At 39.3% G+C, this 20,234-nt stretch overlaps 1 protein-coding gene across 7 annotated transcripts in view; it reads left to right on the top strand.

The window, feature by feature from the left end:
* PLCB4 (phospholipase C beta 4) overlaps positions 1–20,234 on the top strand; it is a 214,192-nt gene that overhangs the window by 152,594 nt on the left and 41,364 nt on the right. For 5 of the 7 annotated variants that reach the window (XM_042789626.1, XM_042789628.1, XM_042789623.1 and 2 more), the window contains exons 14-25: positions 155–234; positions 703–787; positions 3,276–3,366; positions 4,301–4,396; positions 5,987–6,087; positions 7,846–7,881; positions 10,553–10,694; positions 11,316–11,400; positions 11,618–11,742; positions 13,669–13,720; positions 15,997–16,099; positions 17,864–18,028. In XM_042789626.1, coding sequence (XP_042645560.1) covers positions 155–234; positions 703–787; positions 3,276–3,366; positions 4,301–4,396; positions 5,987–6,087; positions 7,846–7,881; positions 10,553–10,694; positions 11,316–11,400; positions 11,618–11,742; positions 13,669–13,720; positions 15,997–16,099; positions 17,864–18,028 — 1,161 coding nt within the window. The remainder of the gene's footprint in view (positions 1–154; positions 235–702; positions 788–3,275; positions 3,367–4,300; positions 4,397–5,986; positions 6,088–7,845; positions 7,882–10,552; positions 10,695–11,315; positions 11,401–11,617; positions 11,743–13,668; positions 13,721–15,996; positions 16,100–17,863; positions 18,029–20,234) is intronic. The other 2 variants (XM_042789629.1, XM_042789627.1) reach the window with 1 other exon arrangement.

Here is a 20,234-nt window from a genome sequence, read left to right as displayed (position 1 = left end):
ATGAGCATACAGTGTGTTGTAGTTCTGGCTTCACTTGGTACATTTGAGACTCAGCTCTGTGTTTCTCAGGGTGGGGTGGCGAACAAAAAAATCCCTTTCATTATGATTATAATTTGATCTGTTCTAATTTGAATCCTCTTACTGCATTTTATAGGATGTAATTCAAGCCATTAAGGAAACAGCATTTGTTACATCAGAGTATCCTGTCATTCTTTCATTTGAAAATCACTGCAGGTATATAGTGCTCCTTTATTTTTTTTCCTTCTTTAATAGTACAATGCATGAGAGAGATGATACAGCTCAAAAATACTATAATTTGAGTGCTCTTGGAAACTGTGTAGGGGTATGCAGATATACTGAATGTCACTTGGAGGAGACTGTGCTTTAATATACTAGTCAATCTTTATCTAGCTTAATAATGGCAATATTTTTATCTATGGTAAAGCTGTGAAATATATTTGGATGTTCCATTAGCTGTGTGGGAATCAGTTAATCTACTTTTTTAGTCTTATTAAATTCATCTATGTCAGATAATAGACTTTTATTGACAGTATAATTACAGTAAAGTAATACTTCTCAGTTGAGAGAAAGTGGGCAGTATATAATTTGGGAAGTCTACATTACTTAGTATTATTCTGTTTTGCTGAGTAATAGTGATTTATTGTTTTATATTTAAAAATGAACCAACGTAATCTTTTCCAGCAAATATCAACAGTACAAGATGTCAAAATACTGTGAAGATCTTTTTGGAGATCTCCTGTTGAAGCAGCCTCTAGAAACACATCCAGTATGTTATATTCTGCCAGTCTTTTTTTTTTTTTTATATATTGGCTGTATTTAAAAGAGATGATAAACTGGGATCATATCACCTATAGTGATGTTCACTGCAGGTCCTGTGCTTTCAGAAGTGACTAGTGATTTTGGGTATCTTTGCTTTTTGGTACGAATTTGTCCTTATCTGATTTGTTTAATCTCTTCTGTACAGGGCTCTGGCGAGCAGCCTGGGGAAATCCATCCCCTTAATGTGTGCTGTAATAGCAGTACCTACATAAAATACACCACATACATTGTATTTGCAGGTCATACGTAATTCTGAAATTGCCGGTTGCTGTTGAAAACCAATTAATTATAAATTGCATGGTCTCAGCTGAGGAAATCTCTTCTTTCAGCCGCACTTTGATTGCTTCATGCTCCAGGTCCTGCAGTCTAGTTGGCCCCCACTGCTGCATTAAGAATTAAATTAAGCACAGAGAGTTCCCTGCAGTCTCATTTGGACGATCAAGTGCACTGTAATCTGCACGCACTTCACTCTCCTGCATGGCAGGAGATAATAACAGATACTCTTTCACAAGCACAATATTTGAGACTTTAATAGCTTGTTATGCAGTGCTTGCAGCTACTTCTGCGGGGCCTTCCTTGCTCTCCTGAGCAACGTGCTCGCTGTCTGCCTAGCAGCCGCCCAAAACCTGCAGATGCCCTTCAGTGCTGTGGGGGACCACGGCGAAGAGGACTCCGCTTTATCCTTTCAGCATCCATCCACGTGGCCCTGGCAAAGGGGGCTCCTGGCATTAGCATCTCCAGAGCTCTGCTTTTCTTGCCTTTCCTTGCACGTTGCAGGGACAGCAACGCACAAAGCTCGGTGAACAGCAGGTTGTTAAAAGCGCGTCCTAGGGAACTAAATCTGTAGCGTTCCCCTGTAGTGTGTGTAGCACCTTGCCACTTCCCTCACAAACGCCAGCTTCCACAGCAGCTTTCAGGGAAGCCTAAAATAGAGCTGGCCAAAGGCTGCCATGCTGCTACCTCAGGGCCCAGTATTTAGCCTCTGCAGCACTACTGAGCCTTCTTCATTCTGTGTCCGTTCCTCCTCACGGGTGAATTCAGTCCCCAGCTGCTCACAGAGCAAACGTTGCAGAGGTGGCAGGAAGAGTTGGAAACGTGTATTTTACGAGTACTTGGCTTCTGGTACCTTGACTAGTTGACTGAGGAGAGCAGACTAGCGAAGTATGGCACTGGTGGAAGCAGATTTGGTTTTAAGTAAAAGCAAATATTTGTCCAAATGGACATCCAACTATGCCCTTGCTTGGGGATGCAGGCTGGCACCCTGGAAGCTGGAGGATAAATGAGCTCTGCGGCACTGACATCTAGTGGAATTACAACCCAAGTGCTCTGAGGAACAACTGTTTTCAACATGCTGAAACTCCCATGACTGAGCTAGCCCGGTGGTTGTGGATAATCGTTACCCTCCTACGAGGAGGTTTGCACCCATTCTGGTTGGGCTGGGTTGATTTGGGGTTTTTTGCTGGGTTGTTATGTGTCACCTTTGCTGCTTTTATTTAATTTCAAGTTGTGGTGCTTTCTTCTTTTGGTTTTTCATCTCAGATGCTGCTTCTGTGTAGCTCAGAGTTGGATTTAAGAATAAGAATATCTGAATATTTCTTTTAAGAATTACTAGTCCTGGAAATACCTTCTACTCCTGCATCATTTATGGTTCACTAGAAACCACAGTCCATTATACCAGCAACCCCCTGCATAATATTCTTAGCAAGCCTGAGGTGGAGAGGGTGATAATTACCATGTGTGATGGAGCTTAAATTAGGGGATTTTGTGCTTTTTCTCTTTTCTCAATAATATTTTTTTTTTTCCTTCCCCAAACTGGAACAAACCTTTTAGTAATATTTCCTTGTGTATGTGAAACTTGCCATTTGCCTTTCACAAATACTGAAGATGTGACCCTATAGCCCTACTGGCAAAAATAGTCCTGACTGCCTAGCTAAGGACTGGGTAGTTTTCCATTCACCAGTGCCAGCTTATTTCTACTCTGTAAGTATGTGTGGGCTGCCTCACTTGCATTATTACAGCTTGAAGGGACCATAAAATGTGACTTATTTAGAGATCAAATGGTACTGGGCTATGTTGTGACTTGGGCTGTGTGTGAACCACAAGGAGCGAGGGGAAGTAGGATGTCCTCTGCTGAAGAGTTGGAGATCACATCCATGCCCACTGCTAGGCAGGAGCAAGGGGGAGATATTTTGAGCAGTGCAGCTGAGGGTAGCATAGGCTGGAGACCAGTGTGCTGGCTTCAGCCAGCGACATTTTCTTGAGCACAGCTTTCCCATGGGAGAGGGAAGAAGAGGAGATGATATAATTGCAGTCACACTACTTCCCAGGGTTGTTCACTGCCCCTTACCATTGCTGTCCTAAAGTCAGAGTAGCAAACAGGGGTACAAAGAGGCCAAATATCTGTTATTAAGCCTTTTCTTTAAATTATTTTACAGCTTGATCCAGGTAAAGCCTTACCTTCTCCTAATGACCTCAGAAGAAAGATTCTCATAAAAAACAAAAGACTGAAACCTGAAGTAGAAAAAAGTAAGTAAAGCTTGTCAAGTATTAAATTAAACAAAAGTCCAGATTGATATGAATAGACTTTGTTACTAAAGTTTTTTGTTAATAATTGCTTGTGCATTAGGGTTGGAAGAATATGACTTCTACGTAAATGACACTTCGTTTGCCTTTGTATTTGATATGAGTTGCCAGAGTCTAGGCCTTGATGTCAGCATGTAGCACAGGCATAGATAGACCTAGAAATGTAATCCTGGGACTTGCATCAGTTTGCTGGTTGAGCTAAAACACAACAAAGATAGAACCTCTTGTAAATTGTGCCTACACTGGTATGTTTGCATTGCTGTGTTTTTCCAGTATAAGCATAAAATGAAATGGAATTTCAAATTGCTCTTCTTGCTGTTGTCGTGAGTTCTGATATTTATCTTCTTTCAGTAATAATAATGTTTCTGTATTAGTTTCCAGTATGGCTGTAGTGATAAACCCTGGTCCTTCTCCATCCAAAGATGAGCTTGCAGACCTTCCACTGACTTCAGTCTTACACGATTGTGTTCATACTATTTCTAACTGAAATGCATACGGGAACACAAGAGAAAATCCAAGCACTTTGCCTCTATTTGCATAGATCAAACACCAAAGAGATAGCTGTCTGTTTACTTTCTGAAGAAGTAATATGCTTGCTCCAAAGACCTTTGAAGTCTATGGAAATATTTTTCTTAACTTCACTGAGATTTGGATATAGCCCTTACTGACTGCTTTTCAGATCTAACAACACTATATGTCTAATGACACCCTTACTCTGTAAAATTTTATTGCTAACTGAAAACTTAATCTTAGAGAACCCATTAAATAAAAGTAGCTCTCAGGATCAAGGAATCATTTATGATTGTTCTTATGTATTCCTTTGTGGTACAAACTGTTCATGTCATGACTGATTTATTTTTACTTTTCTTATTAACAGAACAGCTTGATGCTCTGAAAAAGATGATGGAGGCTGGGGAAACTGCTGCTCCTGTAAATATCCTAGAGGATGATAATGAAGAAGAAATAGAAAGTGGTGAGGATTTCCTAGAGAAGGGCTCTCAAACACTGCCTGTGGTAAATCAGTAGGCCGGCACGAGCAGCTAGTATGCACATGAGCTACATGCCCACGGTCTGTGGCAGCAGCAGTCAGCCGGGGTTCAGTGCAGGACCACGACTGCACACCTCCAGCCTTGCAATCTCATTTCAGATATGTACCACAGCTGCTCCTGGCTCTGTGGCAGGCTGTGGTAGGCACGTGAGCTCTGTTGGTGGTACTAGTGGTAATTTTAACTTCCACTTACTGTTCAGAAGTCCTACTGGAGCAGCAGCTAAGTCAGATTTTCACTGTGTGTATGTGTGCCTGTGTGAGAGACTGGGAAGCTGTGATCTTTGCTTTGAAAACAGATTGTGTCACTATTTTTAATACTTGTGTCAACGTCAGATTGGATTGTTGCATTCTACTTTATAAGGATAAAATGAGGGATAGAGATAAAGTTTCCTTGCCAAACCTAACATATCTTCAGTGTAAACATCTAGATTTGAACCAGTGATGTGGAATGTGCTTATGCCTAAGAGAGATAAATAGACATATCTAGGGTGTGATTCACCTTGTCTGTTTTAAAAGTCCACCTTCAGAAGAGGTAAATTATGCATTACCTGCAAATGTCTGAACCAAGGTGCTGGCCTGTGACCCATGTCACACTGAATGTCCCAGGTTAGCCTACCCGTTGGTTCTCTCCTCAATTGTTCCTTGATTAATTTTTATTTTTTTTTTTTTCCACAAGCACAAAGCCACTGCTGTTGCAGTTAGTAGAGACCCTTGTGAAAAAAATATTATTTGTGATCCAAATCCTGGTATCTGTCCTTGCAATGCTAAAAGAGACTGAAGTACAACAATTTTTTTGGAAAGGCCTCTCAGTATGTTTCTTCAGGTGATCAGGGAGCACAGAGGAGATTCTGTTGTTTTGCAGGCTGATTTCCATTGAAATGCTTATGTCTAATAGCCCTCTTATTGTGCTGTGTTACTAATTATGTGCTAGACTACCAAGAGGCTCAAATAAGTATTTTCTAAAATTATTGTTTAAAACCATATGAATAATGTGATTAATGGTTTTGTGTTTATAAGAGGCCTTTTTAGTTTCTTTGCATACACTAGGTTCTAATGGAAAATCACCTTAAAAGCAAATTAAAATGATTCCCTATAATAGGGGCACATAAGGAGACTTCGTAACAATGCAGATGAGAAGTCCTGGATGCCAGCAACTCTTTTTTTTTTTTTTTTTTTTTACATTATTTAAAGAACTCTGTCTTCATTTCTTGTTATTTCCCCAAGCCTATTGTTGGTTGGTTTTTTTTTTTACACTTTTGCTAAGCAAATTACCAATTCCTTCAAAAATACAATAAATAAAATTTCTCTTGCCAACCATGTCAAAGCTGTAAGAATCTCAGGTCCTTAGCTGTAATTCACTACTAATGCTTGGAAATCTAATACCCTGGATTTTATTACTGTTTTAAAAAAATACCAAAACCAAACCTTTGTATTCAACTGTCATTTGTTTCATGTCTCACACAAAACCAGCAGTTGCTGTGTTTTTTGCACTTATCCTTTTTCTTCTCTGTGCAGCTGACCAGGAAGAAGAAGCTCATCCAGAGTACAAATTTGGAAGTGACCTTACTGTAGATGATTACAGTCAAAAAGAAGCTGTTGCCATCAGTGTCAAAAAGGTGGGATTGCTTCTTATATATATTTATTTGGAAGCTTTCTGCAGATGGATGTAAAAGACACTATTTTGTGGAAACTTCACAGCACATGTTGTTAGAAGAGTCAAACCTGAGATCTTCACAAGACTTCCTAACCTTTAAGTTCATGAGAAGACAAAATTTTATAGCCAAAAATACTTTCTGCATGTTCAGGTAGAATACTCATTGAGGAAACAGAATCGGTGTGTAGGGAAACAGTATACAAGTGGAGGATTTAATCAAAAATACTAATTAAAGGCAGCAAGCAGTTTCCTGTTCCTCCTCTGATGTTTTACTTTGCATCTCAGTTGCAGAGCCCTAATACCAGGTGGAATACCAGCTTCCTTGCTCAACTGTGGGTTTTTTGCAAGGCTTCATCCCGTGTCTTCGTTACAGGGATTCCCTGGCTTGTTTTTGGTTGTTAACTCTGAGGGTAGATTCTCCCTTCTGCCTACAGCAGTGAAGGCAAAATAAGATGATCATTCCCCAGTGGGCTGGGGTGGCAGCAGGGCTGTACCAGAGAGCCAGCTGGCAGGCAGGGGAAGAGTCCCCTTTAGGAGTCCTTTAGGAGTCAGGTGAGAGTCCCTCATACCTGATTTAGTACAGTTTATCAGTCTGAGCTCAGTAACTTGAGTATTACTTGACAATAATTAGATATGGAATACTGGAATCCAAAACTAAGCCTGCTCTGGCACTGAAAGCATTATTGCTGCTTGCTACAGAAAAAAAAAACACATGTGAGTGCTGAGGTACCACCTTATCAGATCATGCTTCACTGTCATTCAAGTATTTTGGCCAGCTTCTCTCCTGCCTGGCTGCCTTTGGATCTTACTCCAGGTAGAAGTATAGGTGTGGAAAATCTTTCACATCACAGATTGCCCTTGGCAGTGTGTCTCTAGCAGTATCACATCAGACCTGCCTTCTCGGTATCTCTTTAAGTCAAAATCTTTGCTTCTTCAGGACTTTTATGAATCCTCCCATTGAAGTATCATTTAACTTCTTTGCTCTAGGGGTAGTTCCACTTAATAAATCAGCTGGTCCTTAACTACCTGAGTGGTTTGAGATTTTTTTTTTTTTTTTTTTTAAATTTTGTTTTGGTGTTTTTTTTCAGCTTAGTCACTCTGCTCATCCTTAGCATATGCCCTTGGGTAACTTCTGCTTATTTGCTGATCAGTCACTCCATCTTTATTCTTTGGGAATGTACATTCAGCACCAAATCAACATGTATCTGTTGAAGATTCTCAGTAGTGGCAGCTTGTAATTGAAGACAGACAGCAGACTGTCCCATGACAAATAACATCTTGAGATAGGCCTTTTCCAAATGTGGACATTTAAAGCAGAGTTTACAGCAGTCTTAACCCTTGAGGTTTCAGAACCTGGGCAGTTTGCGTATCCAGGTCAGATGATCTTTTCTGTTGTCTGAGTGTGTCATTCTTTCCTTCTTCTCGGAAACTTCCTGTCCCCAGCATCATTAGACAGCACTGGCTTGAGCTTAACTGTCTGGCATCCTCCTCTCTCCTATTCCCATTGCTAGCCAGATGTTGAATTTCATATCTTGTATGCCCAAATTTGAGAGAAAATGCAAATTTTTGCAAGTGTGTGGGACAGATGAGCCTCACAGGAAGGTGGAAAAGGGTATACTTTCTGCTAAATGTATAACTTCTTGAGGATTTTTTTTTCCTTTCTGTGCGTGTTTCCTATTGCTTTTTCTTTGGGTAATGTATATATATTTTTTTCCCTTAGGCTGTTGAAGATTCTGAGCAAGAAAACAATAAAAAGGTGACACACAGGATGTTATGTAGTTTGTTTTATTGCTTTATATATAACATACATATTACTTACCATGCATTCTTGATTGTTTAACAATTTATGCCCAGTTTCACTGCACCTACAGAGTATTTTTGAAAGTGATTCTACCTCCTTTCGTCCTCTAGGGTTTCTTCTGCTGCACTTTTATACTGGGATTAGGGCTGTCAGAAAACCTGGGGACAGACAGGAGTGCATGACTTTTGCCTGCTTAGAAGAGTCTGTTCTCAGTCTCAAATGTCATGCACTGGGAACCAGTAGTTCTTTGAATAGTGTTGAGATGTATCACCCCTGCTTCTTTTTTTTTTACTCTTCCCTTACCCTGACTGCACTTTTTCCTCTGTCTTTTTCTTCCTTTTGCTTTCCCTTGGGACTTCTGCATTTATCTTCTCCCAGGAATCCCTTCTGTAAGACTCTTCCCACCTCCTTCCACCTTCTCCTCCTCTTCTCTCATTAAAGCTGCTCCTGTTCCTAACCAGACTTTGTTTCAGTCTATGTTGTTTTCTAAGTGGGTTCTGCTTCTTTTCTTGAGGGGTGGGGAGGTATAAATAATAGAGAGATCTACTTTCCCCCATTGTTTTCTCTAGCCCCTAAAAGGGTCGTGTGCTGTTGTAACTATTCTTTTGTTTCTGTAGGCTTTAAGAAACGTTTCATCCTTACCCCTTTCTAATTCATAGTTTCAAAGATTGTGAACACTGCAAAGAGTATAGCTCCTTTACTCTAAAATTTATGGGTCTGCAAGTAAATAAGCTAAAATCAAGGACCAGTAGATTGTCTTAGAACATTGTCGTAGAGCTAGTGTGTCAGTCATACAGCTGTAGTCTGCATGGTACTATTGCCTTGGCACTAAGGCATGCATAATCCCCTTTGACTTCATTTTCACTGTAATTCATTACTTAGATATTTATGGGTCAGGATAGTAAATTATGGTTAGCAATTGTGAGCAGTCAGCAGGAGGCAGTATTGAGGGAGCCTGGTTTCTAGAAGGTGCATGATCAGTTCTTCCTGCCTTCCAAAAATGAAGACGCTGAAAAGGACTCGTTCCTTTGAAGAAATTTGGCCCGAATTTGATCTAAACTCTAATAACAAATATTGACTTAGTAACAAAAAAATGCCCGTATTCTACTAATACAAGATTGTACCATGTGGCATATTTAGGAAACAGACCTGTGAACCCTTAATATGTGGATTCTTGAAAAACAGTTGGATTGAGCGCTGGTGGTCAGCATTAAAATATGGTATCAGTTTGATTTCATGGGCCACTGGAAGTTTAATTTGGTCTAAAATGCACGTAAAACAATGTGTACCTGGACTCATTATGATAATGCTGCTATTCTGTGCAGTCAGAAAATTGCATTCCTTGTGGACCATCAAGGCATAAATTGCTTCACTTCACATGGTATTCATTCTCTGAGGCGTGTCTGCATTATGGCAGGTAGAGGTACACGCTCATAATCCTGACAAGTAGTTTCACATTTCCTTTACTCTCCCATCTCCTGAGTAAATCGAGTTGCAGGTAGTGCAGGTTCAGTAGTGCAGGTGAACTGTATTCTACTTCCATGAGAAAGGGCTTTGCGGTGCTTCCCGTTAGTGACTGTTTCCTGATACAGTAACAAAGGAGAACTTTCTGGCAAATGTGAGTTGCATTCTGAAATAAAAAGCTGTACTGTAAGAATTTTTGGCTATACTTAGTATGTCCTTGCAGAATTTCACTGTCAGCCTAGAGTAGGTTAGATTATTTGGTCCTAGAGTAGGTTAGATTTTTTGGTAGCTGGTTCACTGGTAGGAGAACAAGCAAAAATGTTTGTGAGAAAAATTCCATGAACAGTAAGACTTGCGGAGTCTGCTTCGATTGACAGAGATCTTTTTCTTTCCTTTCTTTCAGTGTAAAGAATGTGTTTCAAACTGGTTTAGGGAAAGGAAAAAGTGGAACAGGTAGATCCTCAGGAGAAGCGCTTGCTACCGTGGGTTTCTAGCAGATGAGATACTTGTAGAAGTAGTTGAAGTTCTAAGTATAGCGCATTGTTGTGTGCATGATGGATTCAGATTTTTATCAGTTTAAGTGGCTAGGAATATGAGGTTGGTACTGTATCTCTTGTTGGTCTTGTGACATCTCTTTGTCCAGTGAAGGCTGTAATCCCTATATTTCGGTCTGCTTTTGTTAGTAAAGATTAGCAATTGACCCTATTTATGTCTTGATGTTGAGAAAGTTCTACTCAGTACTAAGTATGCATTAATTAGCCCACCACAGTTGCTATCAGAAAATGTATATTAAATCACAATTCTTAGGAATTTATTTCACAATGATAGGTCATTATCTCCCACCGTTGTTCAGCCTGTTGTAATATTTATCTTTTATCCCAAAGTTATCCTACTAACATCATGTAATATTTACCCACTACCTAGGAGCTTTTCTACCATCAGTCCTCTTGCATGCATCCTGTAACATTGAGAGTGTTTGATGCGTATTTCAGTAAGAAAATAAATCGTCATTTGTGATATTAAATTTCCACTTTTCTTGTATTAATTTGCCCTTTCTTTAACATTCTGCAGATTTGGGTATAACATTTGTATCACATTTGAAAATTCCAACAATAGTGTTTACACACACAAATAGTGATTATTCTTTTTAATATGTTTTCAGGGTTTAGTAACTGTTGAAGATGAACAAGCATGGATGGCATCTTACAAATATGTAGGTGCCACAACCAATATACATCCATATTTATCAACAATGGTCAACTATGCTCAACCTGTAAAATTTCAAGGTTTCGATGTAGCAGAAGGTAACATAAAAGGTTGAATGAAATAAAAGTATTTGTCTGCTTATTCTAGGTAGTTTTTTTAATCTCTACATTTCCCGAGTTTAGAAATGGCATAAGACTTTAATGACTGTCTTCGGTATACTTTTTGACCTGTTTCCTTGAATGTAAAGTTAGCATGTTATTCCATTGGTCATCCACATGGAGTCACTAAATTACTGGGAGAATATGAAGCTCTTGAGGTTGATTATATTCTACAGGCCTTTCCAACTAAACTGCTTTTTTTAGTTCGTCTTTTCTGTAGAGTAAGGTGAGCGTGGTTGTCACAGTGGTCAGCAGTTGGCTGATGCTTTCGTACTGCACACTAGGCCATTTATCATGTTGTTTTGCCTTATCTAGCCACACAGCACAGGCTCTGAATAACAATACTGTCCTAAACAAAAGATGAAAGTTTGGTTGATTTCCCAGGAAGTGAAAGAAAAAAAGTCAGAAATACGAAATTTCTCTTCAGTGTAATTTGATTCTGAGTGACAGGTAATGGGGAAACAGACCAGAATTTGCTGTATCCTACTATTACGTATAGTGTATGATTTTGAATTTTGTCATTACAGAAGTGTTTTAAAGCGTCTTGTCTTTTCTTTCTAGAACGTAATATTCATCATAATATGTCTTCTTTCAATGAATCAGTCGGACTAGGGTATTTGAAGACCCATGCCATTGAGTTTGTGAAGTATCCTTTCACCTCTTCATACCACTTCTCTACTAAAGCTACGAATAAATAAGTGTACCTTTCTGTATTTACAGCGATCCACATCTATACAGAGAAAGGGAAAGTAGCTCACAGGATGAGAAATAGTGAGGTTAATATAAGAAATATTGAAGATACCAGGATATGGCAATGTATTTCTATGATGTTTTTATTTCATTTTCCTTGATGAATTATGCAGTTATAATAAACGACAAATGAGTCGGATATACCCAAAGGGAGGCCGAGTGGATTCCAGTAATTACATGCCTCAAATTTTCTGGAACGCTGGCTGCCAGATGGTCTCACTGAACTATCAGACCCCAGGTAGGCAGCAACAACCAGTGAACCTCAGTCCTGAAGAATGGCTTGGGCAGTATCTCTCAAACAGATGCCATGGATTTGCTTTTGGCATTTTTTGAGGAAACAGACATATGGCTAAATAATACAGTGGGGTGGAATTACAGAAGCGTAAGAGAAGGAGCGATACAAAAGCCATGCAGAGAAGGAAAATTCAGTCCCTTTGCATGGAGAGATGAGTACTGCAGCTTGTCACATAAATGTTTTCTTAATAAAAAATATTAATTACAGGGAAATCACTGTTTTCACAAAACACAGCTTTGGCACAGTTGGGTGCCTGTCTGCAAAGTAAAGGTGAAGGAGTTTACAGGTTCAGACGGTAAAAAGTAATGACTGTGTGCCAAGTGCATTTCTAGACCAGTTATTGTGAAGTGTTAAGAGTTGCGTTTGGCAGCAGAAAATGGGGTAAATGCCTCTCCACGGGGTAAACTGAGAGGAGATGTATTGTTCCTGTTCAGTGAAGGTGTGAATATAGCTAACAGGGTAGGGGGTTTTGTTGGTTTGTTGGTTTTTTTTGAAATCAGTGTTGGAATGTCTTCAGTCATATATGTGACAGACCAGTTTTACCGTTTTCTTTTTCTAGCTGTGATAGTGCTTTTGTGCTTGCTCCCCCCCCAAATGGTGTCTTTGGTGCTGCAGATGCTCCTAATGCTCATGCGCTGAGTTCTGTCCTGCAAAGCTTTGCGCTGATTTCGCTAGCTGAGGAAGCAAGAGAAAGCTGTACTGGGGTACACTGCTTGTAAAGCAGTCCACTGGACATGATTTGGAGGTTGGAGCAGACACGCAAGCTTCACTCTTCTCCCAGCACCGCCTCTGTCCGCTGCACGTCATTGTCAACCCCCTTATATTCCAAAATAACAGTGTTAATTGTATAATTGGAAGCGAGCAACTTTCTTTTATTAGTCTTTGATCCAGCTGTGCTGATAGGCTGAATAGTTGAGGAAATAGAAGTTAAGGCAGCCCAGTAAAGTGAATAATAATGGATATGAGCAGATGAGAAACTTGTATTTTGTGTCATGGAGAACACATAGAAAAGTATTTGTTCCCTTTTGAAGGCAGAGTCTGGTGGGCAAGAGGAATACCTGTGTTACCACTGAACAAGGATATTGTATTCTAGTGTAATTGGAAACCTGCAGGAAAATATTATATTTTTTATAAAGTTTGGGAGAGGGTTGGAGGGGAGGAGAGTCATTAAGTGTTTGCTCTCTGTGTTTATGTACAAGTGCCACAATAATGCATTGAATAAAATTCAGATGCTTTAAATGTTGAAATGAAACAATGCTGCCGTGATCTCTGAGGTTTCTTTTTGTGGTATTTTATTCAATTAAGTCTGTAGCAAAACCGTGCAGTATTCATCTCACCTTCTTTAAGACATCGGGATACAGACTGCTTTGTTGGAGGTAGTTGTCTGTGGTCACTCTAGAGAAATAGGCACTTCCAGGATGTCTAGTCTAGTGTGCTTTATATGTCTGCCTTAGAATGAGATTAATTGCACTGTTAAAAGTGCCTGAATCCCTCTGTTATTCAAAGTGATTCTAGATCACTAGCAGGCACGGAGACTGCGGACACCAAAAGTTAGATGATGGAAATCCCATCCCGGCACTTAACGCGACCCCAGCCTGACGCTTCCCTGCCTGCCGGGTATGTCTGACTTCAGAGAGAGACCATTTTCTAAGCACAGCATAGACTTCAGCTTGGTTGATAAAGCTGTTACTACTGTGAAGAAATCTGAAGCTCTCCTGTTGCTTCCTTTTATTTCTTAGATGTGTGTGTTTCATATGCACTTAATTTTGATTTAAACTGATTATTCTGGGCAGTCTTATTTTCTTTTCTAAAAAGCTCATGATCTGCATTATTCAGAAGGAAAGAGTAATTTTTTTTCTCTCTTGGCAGATTTAGCAATGCAGTTGAATCAAGGAAAATTTGAATATAATGGATCATGCGGGTGAGTGATATGATTTAAACTTGTCACTGTGTATCAGAATCCTTTACTATGGTTTTAATAAAATTTTGTCACTATTAATTATGTGTTACAAAAGAAAAAAATGGGATGCTAGGTGAAGAGCAGAAATTAGCAGAATTCAGGGACAGCTATCCCCTGCAAGGAGATATTCTGATTAATATGCTTTTCAGTTATGACCAGTTTTTAAAGATGAGATAGAAGAGGCTTGTGTGCAAATTACGAAGATCATAATGAAAACCATACACAGTTATTTAACTACATCTTCAGCTTCTGATCTCAATCTTTCTTTGAAGATATGCCTCAGAATGGAGATTCATTGCACAGTTCACGGAATTGCCAAATTTACTCGGACAGGTTGAGTCTTAATACACAGGGAACATTTTTTAAATCTCTGTACTTTAGTTGAGAGCAGATTTCACAGAGAATACTGAATTGTTTCATCTCTCTAAGTTCTGGCTCATGACTTGCGCATGAAAAAGGATGCTCAAGTGATGTTGATATTTTCTCAAATGTGAAGTTTGTATCTTTATAGGATGGGCTGATCATTAACATCAAGAGAAAGGGGAAGTTTGATGAATTATAGGAAATAACAGTCCAGAAACACATTAAAATCTGCAAACTCATCCTGGGAAGAAACAACTCCTTTACTAATGCAAATTTTATTCAGGAAGAAAATCTGAGTAGATGAAGCTTGGTAAAATTCCTCATCTGCAGAATGGGCAACATAGTGCTTTGCCACTCCATGCCTTTATTTCAGTTGTGAACTCTCCAGATAGGAGCTCTTGGGTTTGACAAAGATGCAGTCTTTGGTCATTTCAATCAGAATGACAAAAATAGAAGAAAAGCAAAGCTTTTTATACTGGCAGAGTACAGTTCCTTTCTTGTTTGACTCACAGGCCTAGTGAAAGAGCACCTATTTACTCTCGCTGAATTCTCTGAAGGATAGGCAAACATTGTCAACCAATTTCCTTGATTCTTATGTCAGCCTTCTGGTATTACAGTAATATAGTGGTAGTGCATGGTAATATAGTGGTAATATTTTGATGTGCATTATAAATGTGGTGCTGTTTCAGTCACAGAAAACACGTAGGGCAGTGACAATAAAAAACACTATTTCCTTCTATCTGTACTGATTTTCTTCTCCGATTTGCAGTTTTCATGCTGGTGCAACAAGGTTGAGTCCCTCTAGCTTCATCATTTTTTTTATCTCAGCATATTGGAAGCAGAGGCTAAGGATGTTTCTGATAGTTCCATTCTGCCCATAACCTACTTCAAATTAATAAAATATTCTGAAATCACACAAATTTATAATGTAAGAAAATGAGGAATATTACTTTCCTAAACAAACCACGTTACGAAAAATTAGGAGAAAACATTGACATTCTTTCCACTTGGATTTTTCCAGCATTTTTTAATTATATCTGAATTCTACCTAGGCCTCTCTAACACTGTGTACTGGTGTTTCACTAGAGAGACTTGGGGTGGATAAAAAATTATCTAGCAGCTGTTGTCTGTCAGGGCTGCAGAATTAGCAAGATGAGTCCAGTTACACGCCAGTGGAAGAGAACCCCTATCATGTGTAGCCTTTCAGTGATCAACTGCAGTTTCATTTTGATGGCAGAATCCTTGGGTTTTGGTTCTTCAGAGCACGTATCGTCTTCATTGATATGTTGATCCAGTGTATAGTCCTCAGGGACGTATTGTAAGTTATTATGGTAGTACCTTTCATGCTCGTATAATTAACAATCTGTCAGCACTGACATTATCAGCTGTCTCCCCCAAGGTTTTATAACCAAGATGAAAAAGTTAGCTTCAAGCTGAAATTTATTGTATGAGTCTTGATTCTATCAAACTGCTTCATTTAAAAAAATAGATTCGAATAAGCAAGCCCTTTGTATTTTTCCAAAGTGTTAAAGAATTAAAACAAATGAGATCATCTGCTTCTTACTATATGATAACTCACTGTATTTTTAAAATGTATTATTCCATTATTTTGAAATGTCTTTGATTATATTGCATTTATTTTCATCTTGAAATCCAGGGCTGATTTCACCTCTCAATAGCTGATAATTCAAAATTAAGATTAACATTTATCTGTATTCTAGACAACTGTAGTGCTTCCTTTTAATTCCTCACAGTTGCAGCTAGAACTAGTGCTGTAGGAGAGTTCATTGTTTAAAGCTAGAACATCCATTTTATTTGTATTTAATACAGTTTTAGCTTCCACACAATAATAATCTTCTTTTTCTTCAAATAAGGTACCTACTTAAACCAGATTTCATGCGACGACCAGATCGAACATTCGACCCTTTCTCTGAAACTCCTGTAGATGGTGTAATTGCTGCAACATGTTCTGTACAGGTAAAGCAGCAGTAGACAAACTTCTGTCCTCTTATCACATCCAGAATCACATTTAAATGTCAGCATAAACAGGCTATCTGCAGAAAAAGTGTTTGGATTGTGTGGATTTCATCAAATTGTTTCCTTTTTTTTTTTATTGCTGGCTAAGACATCTCTGTTTACATGGTCTGAGTGGAACATGATAGAATTAGAAGTGGTTTGTTATAAACATTATCACTGAATTTTAAGCCCCCTCACACTCTTTTTGAATTACATCAGCCCACACAAATGAATAAATGAGTAAAGTTAATTTCTGTGGACAGTACGAAATAATATAAATGTCACTTTTCACCATAGAGCAAGGAGGAATACGGGTACACATGGACAGGATATTTTCAAAATAAGTACAGAAAAATGGTTCATGCAGTGGATATCCTTATCCTTACTTTGGAGTTATCTATGAGTAACAAAGTCCGTAAAACTTGTGTTGTAGCTGTAAAGCATGGTTAGGTATCACATTTTGGAAGGAGGCTGACATCTGTAAAGCCAGTTTCGTGACCTGACACTCTACCCTCTTTGCTCAATTACTATATGTGCAGCTTAGCAGAAAACTTAAGCTTTCAGTTATCACTTTCTATATGCAGCATGGAAATTTCAAACTCTCTCCCACCAAGGGTTCATTGTGCATTTTAGACGTTTAACTAAGTTTAATTTGCACCTCCAAAATAAAGAAAGATTTTTGTTAATGTTGTTTTTCTTTAATGTTAATGACGGTACAATCCCTCCAGGAAGGAAGTGGGATCTGATGAGAACATAAAAATCTAAGTATCACTAGAGATTATTCTCAAGTCATGTATTTTGACATAGGCTCTTCTTGTGTGACTAAAACTAGTTTAAAATCCTGTATAAGTTCTGTCATAAAGGAGTTGAGTGGACTGAAGCCAGTAATGGTACCCCTCAGTCATGTAACTTTTCAGATTTGCTATCCATCTTCCCTGGAAGAATGTTAGGTCATGAAAAGAATATGACAGTGAAATAAGCTGAGGTCTGCGAAATCAGCTTTCAGTTTTTTCTTCCCTCCTTGATCATAAGAATAGAAACATTAGCTGTGTTTTTATTAGTAGGTCATCTTCATGTAATAAAAAGTTTCCCTGGAGCAGTCACCTGCTGTGGATAGATTAATCTTGCCTTGGAGTAAAATTGCAACAAATCTTCATTACATAACAATATAGAGGTATTGTGGGGGGGTGGTTTTGTTTGCTTTTTAAGCATCCTACACTTCCTAGACACATAATATGAAGTCGGACTGACACGTGATAAGTTTAGAACCTTTACCTAAGTGAAAGCAGAGCAACAGCTTCCTTTCACCTCTTTGTCGTCAAGACATAAAAGATGACAGAGCTTCCTGAACAGAAAGTTTAAAGCTGTGGAAGAGCAGTGCCCAATCTGGTTGTTTCCTTCGGTGTTTTTCAATAATACAGCAAATACATCTGTGAGACATCGACTGATTGGTCTGAGTGACTTGAAAACTGTTAATACCGTAGCGCAATGAGCACAATCATTTCAAATTAAGGATATATTTAAGGTCTTACCATAAAAGTTTTTCTAAAGAAGTGCAATTTTAGCACTAAATACCCCATTTTCATACGATGAAGTAAATATATCTGTTCTGTATAAATCATCGTTCAGACTGCTGTCGATAAAAGAATACCAGCATTTCCAGTATTTGTAAAATGCTTTGTACTTTGTATGGCTTTTCCTTACTGCTCTGTTACTGTGTTGCAGGTAATATCTGGTCAGTTCTTATCAGACAAAAAAATCGGTACGTATGTAGAAGTGGATATGTATGGTTTACCCACGGACACGATACGTAAAGAATTTCGAACACGCATGGTGATGAACAATGGTCTGAACCCTGTTTACAATGAAGAATCATTTGTATTTCGAAAGGTAGGATATTTGGAAAGCACAGTTTGTGGTTGCCAGCGCTTTTGCACATGAGCATCCTTGCTCACTTGAGCCACACCTCCCTGCTTCAGTCTGACTGCTCACATGAATAAGTACTGCTCCCATGAAAAAGGGTTTGTAGGGTTCCTGTTTACTACAGTAAACAATCTAAAGCTGAAATAAGCTTTCAAGAGGTTGTTTAGTTTTTTTTTTAATTTTGCTTTGTTTTATTTTTCTAATGGTTAACCTCTGTAGCTGTCACATGATTTTTTTTGTTTTTGTTTCTGTTTGGCTTTTCCCTCCCCTTTGCTTCCTCCTCCCACTTGGAGGTAGCCACCTCTTCCGTGGCCATGCCTGTGCTCAAGGTATGCAGTCTGCTCAGAATGAGCCCCCGCTGGTGGACACCATCATTCCTTGGAGATTTCTTCTTCCCTGCCCTGGCAGTGGCTGCTATCTTGCACTGTTCCTTCAGCCCAGAGGGCAGGTGAGATGCTGCATCCAAGCTAAGGTCAATGTTCTTACATGGAAAAGTTGGAAGGGTGCTGTGTTCTTCAGACAGTGCTGCCAGCTCCCTCCTTCAGTAGTCCATGTGCATCATGTACCTTTTTCTTTCCTTTTTTTTTTCAATAGCAAAAGAAAAACAAACCTTTTTTTCTTGGTATGGGGGATTTAAGGAGAGATCAGTCGTCTGTGTTCAGTTATTATCTCTCAGTCTTTATATATATGATACACATATATATATTTTTACTTTTTTTTTTTTTTTTTTCTGTCAGCTGGAGTTTCATCCAGACTACGTGTGTTAGCAGTGCCGTCTTTGGTAACGTCTGTTTTGCTTACACGTTTTGTTGTCATGCAGAATTGTTACTCTTTTATTCCAAAGTGACAGACTTTGCCAAGTGGTGATAACGCTTTGCACTTGGATATATTACACACAGAATCTACTCTCTTAGCAGTATAACCAGGTTTTAACAGAAGTGTAGTTAATGCAGGAGGGTTTTCCGGAGTCAAATATATTTTGAAATGAATGTGACTTCAAGTGCTTTTCTCCGTATATGAGGAAGCACAGGGAAGATGCTTAGGTACAATGACAGGCAATCATGCTGCCCGTGGCGTGCTGGCCATGTGGCCAGCATCTACTGCTTTCTGATTTCTTAAATCAAAAGGCCCATAAACTACAAGGTGCACACAGCTTCAGTCTAAAAGGGGGGGTACCTGTGTGTCGTGGCATGGGTACAGTGGCCAATGCCAAGTATTCCTCAGACTTTCTGCTTGCCTTCTGCCATGAACAATTACATGGTCACACGTTCTCTTGAATAACTCATACTCTAAGCCAGCCAAGAGATTACTTTTCTTCATCTCAGGCCCTTATCATTATCAGGTTTAGCATTGTAACCAAGACGTACATTGGTGTCCACACAGATGAGTGGCATAAACACATCGGGAGCAATTCTTCTAGTTGGAGGAGATGAAGGCATGGGGTGCACAGTGCTAAAATGTCATGAGAGCGGAAGCGCCCACCAGGATACCACAGAACAAATTAATGGAGAGGGAATGATAAATTTCTTAGTCCCCACTCCTGCTCCCTAGCAAATCCGTATCTGAGCTCATCACGTAATGAAAGATATGCTGATCTGTGGCCTGTGGAGGAGAGATCTGTTTGCCCGGTTTGGGTTACAGTGTTCTCCTCAAGCTGATGTTTAATCCTACCCAGTTGCTCTCAGGTAATATGTTTGATCTTGTTTTTCTGTCACGTTTTCTTGTTTTTATTTTAATTAAAATAAAGCTTCGGTCATTCTAACCCAAGTTCTGTGTTGTCACTCTGTTGTGTAAGGGGGAGGACGGGGTGAGTGCTGGTGGTAACCTGTGCCAGAAGTGCTGAGTTGTAATCAAGTAGAGCAGGATATCTGTGAATAGCTCAGGTGGGTTCGGAGACCGAAAGCATTCTTTATTTTGTGCTCTCAGAGACTGAAATTGGAAGTGGCAGAGGGAAGGTCTAAGGGAGATAGTGGACTGCAATTTGCTTAGGTCTTCCCTTTGGTCCTGTAAGTGTTGATGAATAGAGCTGGGTAGGGAAGGAGTGAGAAGACCTTTCCCAGCACCTTTGCTCCAGAGAAGGCAGGGGGATTTTTTTTTTTTTTTTTTTTTTTTTTTTTTACTGTTTTGGTCGGTCTGGCTGAGGGCCGAGCGGTGCAGGTAGCCGGCAGCATCC

The sequence above is a fragment of the Tyto alba genome, unplaced genomic scaffold (assembly GCF_018691265.1).
Source record: "Tyto alba isolate M040663 unplaced genomic scaffold, T.alba_DEE_v4.0 Super-Scaffold_16, whole genome shotgun sequence".
In the NCBI taxonomy this organism is placed as follows: Eukaryota; Metazoa; Chordata; class Aves; order Strigiformes; family Tytonidae; genus Tyto; species Tyto alba.
This window is presented reverse-complemented; position numbering and strand designations above follow the sequence as displayed.